The sequence below is a fragment of the Monopterus albus genome, unplaced genomic scaffold, assembly GCF_001952655.1.
Source record: "Monopterus albus unplaced genomic scaffold, M_albus_1.0 scaffold396.1, whole genome shotgun sequence".
Lineage (NCBI taxonomy): Eukaryota > Metazoa > Chordata > Actinopteri > Synbranchiformes > Synbranchidae > Monopterus > Monopterus albus.
In genome coordinates this window covers 150,077-159,149 of record NW_018128276.1, presented here as the reverse complement: position 1 = coordinate 159,149, position 9,073 = coordinate 150,077, and the positions used below count along the sequence as shown (strand labels likewise).

The window sequence follows — 9,073 nt, the reverse complement described above, 5'->3', positions numbered from 1 at the left end:
ACTTCTCATGCCCCGTGGTGCGTATCGATACAGTGCTGGTCCCCTTTTTCTCCACAGTGTGGATCACAGGGATGTCAAAAGTGAGGGGGACCTCGTCCATGTTGGTGATGTGATCGGGCTGGATCTTTTTGTCGGTAATCTTGTTACTGCAGTAGGTGCGGAAGATGGCCAGCTTTTCTTTGTAATCCGCTGGCAGTTGCTGCGTCATGGTAGTCCTTGCGCGGATGGAGAGATGACACCTTTTCATAAAACGAAAGCACCAAGACGGACCTACTTGAAAGTCTTCGATCTTCATGTCTTGTGCTATCGTTTTTGCCTTCAGTCGAATGGTGACTGTAGAGACGCTTCTCCCGGCTGTTCTTTGTTCAATAATCCATCGTTCAAGTTCGTCTTCTAACTGTGGCCACCTAGCTTTGTTCCCGCGGAAACTCTGTTTCGTCTTTTTAACTTGGCGCAGTTCATTTTCTTGCTTCCTCCACTTCCGAACCATAGATTCGTTGATTTTGAATTCATAAACATGAACAACATTTTTACAGATTTTGGAACTCAGTGCACACATAAGGCACACCGGATTATTAGGCGCACGGCCGATTTTTGAGAAAATTTAAGGCTTTTAGGTGCGCCTTATAGTGTGGAAAATACAGTATATAGTAATGTCTTGATTTAAAAAAGTTTTTAAAAAATTTTTTAATTGACGTGACAAATTTAGTCCTGCCCTCTATATTGTGATTAACAAAAATCATTGGAAGGTTCAGTCAGGGAAGTAAATCTTCAATTGGAGTCAGTTCTGCTAATTGGCTAAAGAGTTTTTTAATTTAAACAGGCTGCAATGGTTAATTCTAAGGTTATTTTTTTGTCTATTACTAATAACAGTTCATTTCCTATTGAGCATTATACTAAAAGAAAAATACTATTTTGAAAAGGAAAAACAATTCACTAAATATCAAGCAAATTTTGGGTAGTTAAATTTATCAACCAAAGATTTAAGTTTTCTGTTATTATGAAGGTATCATTGATTTTAATTTATGTATTCATTGCACATTTATTGTAATTATTTTTAGTTTTAGTAGTAATTGAAATAGGAGCTTTTTTTTTCCACTTTGAAAGATTTTGACTTAAAAGGTCTCTGTCTTTATCAGTGGACTTTGTATCTGCATCAGTTTTTGGTTTATCTGACTTGAAATCAGTGCTTCTAATAACACTTTCTTTCCCTTTGCAGCTTCTAATTAAGAACCTGAAGAATGAAATTGTGAAGAAAGTTCAGGTGCCCAGCTGCGAGGAAATCTTCTACGCCGGGACAGGATCACTGCTGTTGCGTGATGCTGATGGTGTCACACTCTTTGATGTGCAGCAGAAACGCTCGCTGGCCACAGTCAAGATTGCCAAGGTCAAGTACGTCGTGTGGAGTGCTGACACCAGCCACATGGCTCTGCTGGCTAAACACGGTTAGTTGAATGTTTGTAGGCACTGACAAGGATACTTATTACAGAACCACTCTGTCATGTCAGTGGGTTCCCACAGCCTCCAGAAGATTCTAGCTCCATGATATGTATGGCTGAAATCAAAATAATACTGGCTCCTGGTTATCCCACTGCCCCGAACAGGGCTCATTTCTAAGTGAGCAATACGCATTTCAGAGCCCAGGCACAAACTCATTCACAGTCCAGCAAAACAGATGTATTCTTTTATTTCTAGATGCCAATGCTCCTGCAGTCATTTCAGGTTTTTTATTTTACACTCTTTGTTATTTAAAGTCCAAATAACCCGCATGTGAAACAGGATGCTATATTGCAGAAAAATGTGGTGTTACTACTTCAAATATCTGGGAATAAAAAAATCATTCAATAAGATTTGAAACCTGTCAGTTGTAGCTGTAGATTATTTTTAAAGAAACCTTTGAGTTTAAATCTTCTTTCTTTTTTTTTTTGTAGCCATCATGATCTGCAACCGCAAGCTGGAGAGTTTATGCAACATTCATGAGAACATCAGAGTGAAGAGTGGAGCCTGGGATGAGAGCGGAGTCTTCATCTACACCACCTCCAACCACATCAAATACGCCCTCACCTCTGGGTATGTGCTCCTGAAATGCTGTTTCATTTAATGCATATACACACACCGGCCACTTTATTAGGTATACCTGCATAATTGTATGCACTTCAGTGCAACACTTCTGCCTTAACATCTGTGTTTATGAAGCTCACAATGCTTCAGTTGTTGAAATTGTCATAAATCTATAAATTCAATATGCTGAGGTAGCGTCACAGTGGCTGGGGGTTTAGACAAATTAAGCCAAAATGTGCCGACGTGAGTGACTGGTGGTTGGCCCACATGTGCCAGTCTTCACTGACCTGATTTCATCTTGGTGCTGTGTATCTGGTGCAGTGGATCAACTCTTGTGATTGCAAGTTGGCTGTTGTGGTTGAACAGTAATGCATTTCATATGGAACTTTATATTTGATTTGAAAACATGAATGTTTTCCTTTGCCTCCAATATAATGATCTTGCACATCATATCGTGATGGGATTTTTTTTGGAAACTTTCACATGGCGGCTTTACTGTGTCCCGGCAGTGATCATGGCATCATCAGGACCCTGGACCTGCCCATTTATGTGACCCGTGTGAGAGGAAACAGTGTTTACTGTCTGGACAGGGAGTGCAGGCCACGTGTCCTCACCATCGACCCCACAGAGTACCGCTTCAAACTAGCCCTGGTCAACCGCAAATATGATGAGGTAGGTCATTACTGACCGTTACTTGTGTGAATGGGTGATTTTCATAAACCGTGGCTTAGTCTCTGCAGTAAGGTCAAATTACCTTTGGCTTGCAGTGCCGCACTTCTGTTTTCAGTTTCACAGGCATTTTTCACATCTGTATTTTTGTATTGGCAATGATTTAGTTCCCAAATGCAGTTCTGACATTACGCCTGTTACTGTTGTCCTTTCCAGGTGCTCCACATGGTGCGTAACGCCAAGTTGGTGGGCCAGTCCATCATTGCCTACCTGCAGAAGAAGGGCTACCCTGAGGTGGCGCTGCACTTTGTCAAAGATGAGAAGACTCGTTTTAGCCTGGCTCTGGAGTGCGGCAACATCGAGGTGAGCTGCTGTCAGATGAACTCTGTAATCATGAATTATTTAAAAAAAAATTTTACCACATGTACCTTTTGTGAATTTGTCTGTAGTCTTATTTTTGTGTACTTTTCCCATACATAGATATTGATAGTACTAAAGTATTTCTGATAAGCAAAAGTTACCTCTGTAATAATATTGTCACACTTTTTTGCCATCTTCTGCTGTCTGTTTTGTTTTATCATGAAATCCAGGTTTACCTGCAGTTTAAAAAATATATATTTCTTGATCTCCATCCTTCCAGGTGGCACTGGAGGCAGCCAAAGCTTTGGATGATCGTAGCTGCTGGGAGCGTCTGGGAGAGGCTGCGCTGCTACAGGGTCACCACCAGGTTGTAGAAATGTGCTACCAGAGGACCAAGAACTTTGACAAGCTCACCTTCCTCTACCTCATCACCGGCAACCTGGCCAAGCTGCGCAAGATGATGAAGATCGGTGAGTGATGGAGACAAAAAGATTTGTTGTGTTGTCTTGATAGAATAGATGTGGTGATGGATTGTGTCTAAAGTATTCATAATCTTAGCGTATATCTTGTATCTGTGTAATGTCTGTAGCTGAGATCAGAAAGGACATGAGCGGTCACTACCAGGCAGCTCTCTACCTGGGAGACGTCAGTGAGAGGGTCCGCATCTTGAAGAACTGTGGACAGAGTGAGTTCAAGTGTCACTTTCATCACACGTTTTTTTTTATATTATCTTCCCTTTGCAACCGACAGTATCCTGTGTAGGTGACTTTGAAACCCACATATCTGTGTGTTTCTGTCCTGGTGTCCACATCGTTGTTTCTTGTAGTGCTAGGAACAATTTGGCTCCTGCCTTGTGATCAGTAATTAGCAGCCTTGTTTCCTGGTTATGTTTTCATTTTATAATTTTTTAACTAATTTATAGTATAATTTATTCATAATTAATAGTTTCAATTTGTGCCACAACTTAACTGTGTGTCTCAGTAGTGCTGGGAGCAGTGCTCTCCTTTTAAAATGTAACTATGGACCAAAAGCCAACAGGTATTTGTGGGCATGTTTGCAGAGTCTCTGGCTTTCCTGACCGCAGCCACCCATGGGCTGGATGAAGAGGCTGAGGCACTGAAGGAGACCTTTGACGCAGAAAAGGAGACGGTGTGTAGGAAGAAGGATTATCTTTATACACATAACTTGGACATAATATGTAGAATGAAACAGAAGTGTTACACTCACTAAGCTGTTTCCAGGGTAGCAAAGCATTTTGACACCACTGCTTTGACAATAAAATCACTCATCTTGTCATATAGGTGCCAGAGGTTGATCCCAATGCACAGCTGCTGCAGCCCCCTCCACCCATCAACCCACTGGACACCAACTGGCCTCTGCTCACTGTATCAAAGGGCTTCTTTGAGGGAGTCATTGCAGCAAAGGGTGAGTTATCAGCCTTGACATATGACAGATGCATATATACATACAATATGCCATATGTACAGTGGTCCCTCGTTAATCGCGGGAGTTACGTTCTAAAAAAACCCGCAATAGGCGAAATCCACGAAGTAGTCAGCTTTATTTTTAACAATTATTATAGATGTTTTAAGGCTGTAAAACCCCTCACTACACACTTTATACACTTTTCTCAGACAGGCATTAACATTTTCACACTTTTCTCTCTTGTTTAAACACTCTCAAAGTTCAAACCTTCGTAGAAAAATAATAAATATAAATAAATAAAAAAACTGTATAAACATTTTCCTATAAATAATAATGATGGATTTTAGAACTAACAAATTTAATTTCTGTACTGTACAGGAGACACGGCATGCAAAAAGCATGCAAAATTGCACTAAAAAAAAATCTGCAAAACTGCTAAAGAGGAGTAATTCAAACATTTTTCAGTTAAATGCTCTCCTAATGTGCATCAGTGTGCAGTGTTAAAAATAAAGTGAAATAACTTGTAAATGTTGTGAAAACCTTTGGCATTTGACTTTGCCATAATGAGAACAATGTTTTTATAGGGAAGGCAGGCCAGATGGCTGCCGACCTGGACATGGATGCTTCTGGAGGTGAAGGCTGGGGAGATGATGCTGAGCTTCAGCTTGATGAAGGTAAACTAACAAAAAAAAAGTACTTTAGACCTGTCAGTGAAAATTGGGGCATGTCATCAATACTGCAACCATATACAAGTTAACTACCTTTCCTGTCTGTGTCTCAGATGGCTTCATGGATGCTCAGGAAGGTTTAGGAGATGAAGGAATGGCGAAAGAGGAGGGAGGAGGCTGGGAAGTGGAGGAAGACCTGGACCTTCCTCCAGAGCTGGTGAGAAACCCTAAATTATTTCATCACCAATACAGCAGTGTTAATGCTGGTCACAAGACAAATACTGATACTCATGAGGTCTTTTTGAGTCTGCGTTTTGTCAGCATTATCAAACGTCAAATGAAAGAAGCCTGTGAGCTCCCAAATCTTCTCATCACTGTAGATAGTTGTGCTCAGCTGCAGCTAAGCCTTTCTCCCAATCAACAGGACACGCCGACTGGTGCGGCTGGAGGAGCGGAGGATGGCTTCTTTGTTCCACCAACCAAGGGGATGAGTCCGACCCAGATGTGGTGCAACAACTCGCAGCTGCCAGTGGATCACATCCTGGCTGGCTCCTTTGAGACTGCCATGCGAGTATGTACACAGTGTGATATTATTTCTTATGGATGACAGTGTTATGTTAATTCACACATCATATTGACATTTACTGTTCTCTTTCTTTACAACAGCTGCTCCATGACCAAGTGGGAGTTGTGAACTTTGGCCCCTACAAGTCGCTGTTCATGCAGACGCTGTCTAGAGGGCGCACCTGTTTCCTTGGGCTGCCTTCCCTGCCCTGTCTGCGTAGCCATCCTCAGAGGAACTGGAAGGTACAGCTCATCTGTTAATTATTTTCCAGTTTTCTGTAGGATATCGGACGTTTAGAGATGTTTGCTTTAGTTTTATTTGCAATAACAATGTCCACTTTACCCACCTCAGGTCCTAATTTCCTGTTTCTAATCGCCTTTTTCCTTGTGAATGTAAATATGCAAATATACAATTGATATATTTCTACTTGTTTTAGGACTGTGGGGCGAAGCAGGGGCTCCCTGCAGTGGGCTTACACCTCTCCGACCTCATCTCCAGCCTGCAGCAGTGCTACCAGCTGACCACTGCCGGGCGGTTTGAGGAAGCTGTTGAGCGCTTCAGAGCCATCCTGCTGTCTGTACCTCTGCTTGTGGTTGATAACAAGCAGGAGATCGCAGAGGTGAGCATGAGGCCTGCTTTGAATCTGATCAGTACACCTGTATGTGTCTGCAGGCTGCTCATCCTCATTTCACAATGAGCATTCCTTTGTCTGCATTCTTTACTGCCTGTTTATACTGCTGCTTTTGCATTGTTTGCACTGTTTGTTGCTGTTAATACTGCTTATTATGTTATACTAGCCTTATATTGGTTTACTGTTTACGTGCCCCTTGCATGGGGATATGTACATGCACATTGAGATCCGATGTACCAGAGTCAAATTCCTCGTGTGTCCTACACACCTGGCCAATAAAGCAGATTCTGATTCTGATACTAGAGCTGTCACTTTTTCCCAACGTCATGTTTGAAAGAATTCAAAGTGGTGCAAAAATGTATCTAATTCAAACATATTTCTTATGCTATGTTAATGGTACCATATGGGTATGAGCTTAATTTGTTTTCTCCATGTTTAAACAGGTTTGAATTTCAAACAAAAGTGCCTGTCTTAGCTCATACAGCATAAAACTTGCAAATAAAATAAAGCAGTTCAGATGCAGGAACACTTCTAGACCCATTACAATATTTGACTGTAGTAAATGTGCATGGGTCACCTTTGTAATTGTGGTTTGTGTGTCTCAGGCTCAGCAGCTGATCACAATTTGCAAAGAGTACATAGTGGGTCTGACCATGGAGTCAGAGAGGAAGAAGTTGCCTAAAGACACACTGGAACAGCAGAAGAGGCTGTGCGAGGTAAAGATCTGTGCTGTGCCTTGACTGGGTGTCAAAGCTGGAGCAGACCAACATAACCAAAACCTGCTAAAATATTTGTGTTTAAGTCTATTCAGTGGTTATTAACTGGGATGAATCTGATTTACAGATGGCTGCTTACTTCACCCACTGTAATCTTCAGCCAGTCCACATGGTGCTGGTGTTGCGCACAGCCCTGAATCTTTTCTTCAAACTGCGTAACTTCAAGACGGCTGCCGGCTTTGCACGCCGCCTGCTTGAGCTGGGACCGAAGCCAGATGTTGCACAGCAGGTTAGTACTGTGACAGCCATAGTTTCATTGACTGGAGTTATTATTGAAACTCCTTATGCCCTTTACTCATCCCTTAAATCTCTCCCTGCCAATCAGACCCGCAAGATTTTGGCAGCTTGTGAAAAGACCTTGACAGATGCCCAGCAGTTAAACTATGACCCCCACAATCCATTTGACCTGTGCGCTGCCTCTTTCGTCCCCTTGTACCGTGGACGCCCTGTTGAGAAGTGCCCTCTCTCTGGAGCCTGCTACTGTCCCACTTACAAAGGCCAGATTTGCAGGGTCACACAGGTAGGTCGGGACACAGGACAGCCATAGAGAACTCCAGTGTATATGATTAGACACACCTCACAATGCATTGTAGAGCAGTACAACTCTGCTTTTAACTATGACCTCATTAAGAATACTGACACTTATTCAGGTTGGGTAGAATTTGTTTTTGGATAGAGAGATTTGCGGACACCATAGTTTATTCACAAATTCTCATACACATTTGTAAATCTTGTTTTAATTTGTGGATCATTAAACATGCATTTATCACTAGTATTGAGACCAGTGTTTCTCTATACAAAGTCACAGTTGCAAAAAGAAGAAAACCAGATGATGAAAACACACATACAGCTGGTAGTACAATAAAGTATTATTAATAGATGAAATTAGGTTCATCATCAAGATTAGTTTGGGGTTTCCTGGCGGTCTTGTGTATGCTCTCAACTGTCAGTAAAAGGCAAAAAGTGAAGGAAATAAAAAAAAGTTATATTATTCAGTGTCACCTGTAATCAGTCCCCTATAATTTCATTTTTTTTTCAGGTGACAGAGATTGGTAAGGATGTGATCGGCCTGCGTGTGAGTCCACTTCAGTTCCGCTAAGAGGTCAAGATGAGATGTTCAGCAAAACACATCTATGCTTAAATAATAAGTTAATGACATGGGAAATGACACATATAAACATGTATGTTTGCTCACAGTGATGTTAAACCTCTAATCTTATCAACCATTTAACTCCATGCACCAGGTATCCTGCAAAAAGCTTTTTGTTGTAACTGCTGCTGTGGCTGTATTGGAATTTAAACCTTAAACTGTTGTCTTCTTTCTGACTTGTGAATAATTCAAAGTGAGCAGCACTGCTCTGTGTATTTGTGGCAAATAAAAATACTTGTTTATGAACAGAAATTGTGTTTTTATGGGGTTTTTATATACATTGGAGTAAGTGAATGAGACTGAAGTGAGATGCCTTTATTGTGTGTGTGTGTGTGTGTGTGTGTATGTGTGGGTGTGTGTGGGGACGCTTTTTTCCTGCTACGTGGGGACTTCTTTCTGACTCCAAACCAACTCATGAGGACCCATTTCACGGTGTGGACCTAAATTGAGGTCCCCATGGGCAAGAAATTGTATTTTAGGGTGGCAACATGGTTTGAGGTTAGGTTAAGGGCAAGGGTCAGGGTTAGAGTTATGCAAGTAGTGGTTCTGGTTAAGGTTAGGGTTAGTCTACAGGAAATGCATGCAAGTCAATGTAAAGTCCCCACTGACTACAAAACAAAGTGTGTGTGTGTGTGTGGACGTGTGTGTCTGTCTATATATAGGTGGTATAGTTATAAAGTACACAGGCCTGAGTCAGCAGGGAGGTAAAGTTACTCACTAGCATAACTTTGCTCCCTTTTAATTAAGAACAATGACATTTGATTTGAT

At 41.6% G+C, this 9,073-nt stretch overlaps 1 protein-coding gene across 1 annotated transcript in view; it reads left to right on the top strand.

Annotated features, from left to right (window-relative positions):
• copa (COPI coat complex subunit alpha) overlaps window positions 1–8,557 on the top strand; it is a 19,187-nt gene extending 10,630 nt beyond the window's left edge. The window contains exons 14-30 of the mRNA XM_020586150.1: window positions 1,220–1,445; window positions 1,932–2,070; window positions 2,571–2,733; window positions 2,947–3,093; window positions 3,371–3,560; window positions 3,680–3,775; window positions 4,151–4,239; window positions 4,392–4,515; window positions 5,100–5,189; window positions 5,297–5,400; window positions 5,608–5,754; window positions 5,850–5,990; window positions 6,185–6,367; window positions 6,985–7,095; window positions 7,223–7,384; window positions 7,481–7,675; window positions 8,195–8,557. Of these exons, the coding sequence (XP_020441806.1) occupies window positions 1,220–1,445; window positions 1,932–2,070; window positions 2,571–2,733; window positions 2,947–3,093; window positions 3,371–3,560; window positions 3,680–3,775; window positions 4,151–4,239; window positions 4,392–4,515; window positions 5,100–5,189; window positions 5,297–5,400; window positions 5,608–5,754; window positions 5,850–5,990; window positions 6,185–6,367; window positions 6,985–7,095; window positions 7,223–7,384; window positions 7,481–7,675; window positions 8,195–8,254 (2,367 nt within the window). The 3' untranslated portion in view covers window positions 8,255–8,557. The remainder of the gene's footprint in view (window positions 1–1,219; window positions 1,446–1,931; window positions 2,071–2,570; window positions 2,734–2,946; window positions 3,094–3,370; window positions 3,561–3,679; window positions 3,776–4,150; window positions 4,240–4,391; window positions 4,516–5,099; window positions 5,190–5,296; window positions 5,401–5,607; window positions 5,755–5,849; window positions 5,991–6,184; window positions 6,368–6,984; window positions 7,096–7,222; window positions 7,385–7,480; window positions 7,676–8,194) is intronic.
• Window positions 8,558–9,073: the final 516 nt, after the last annotated feature.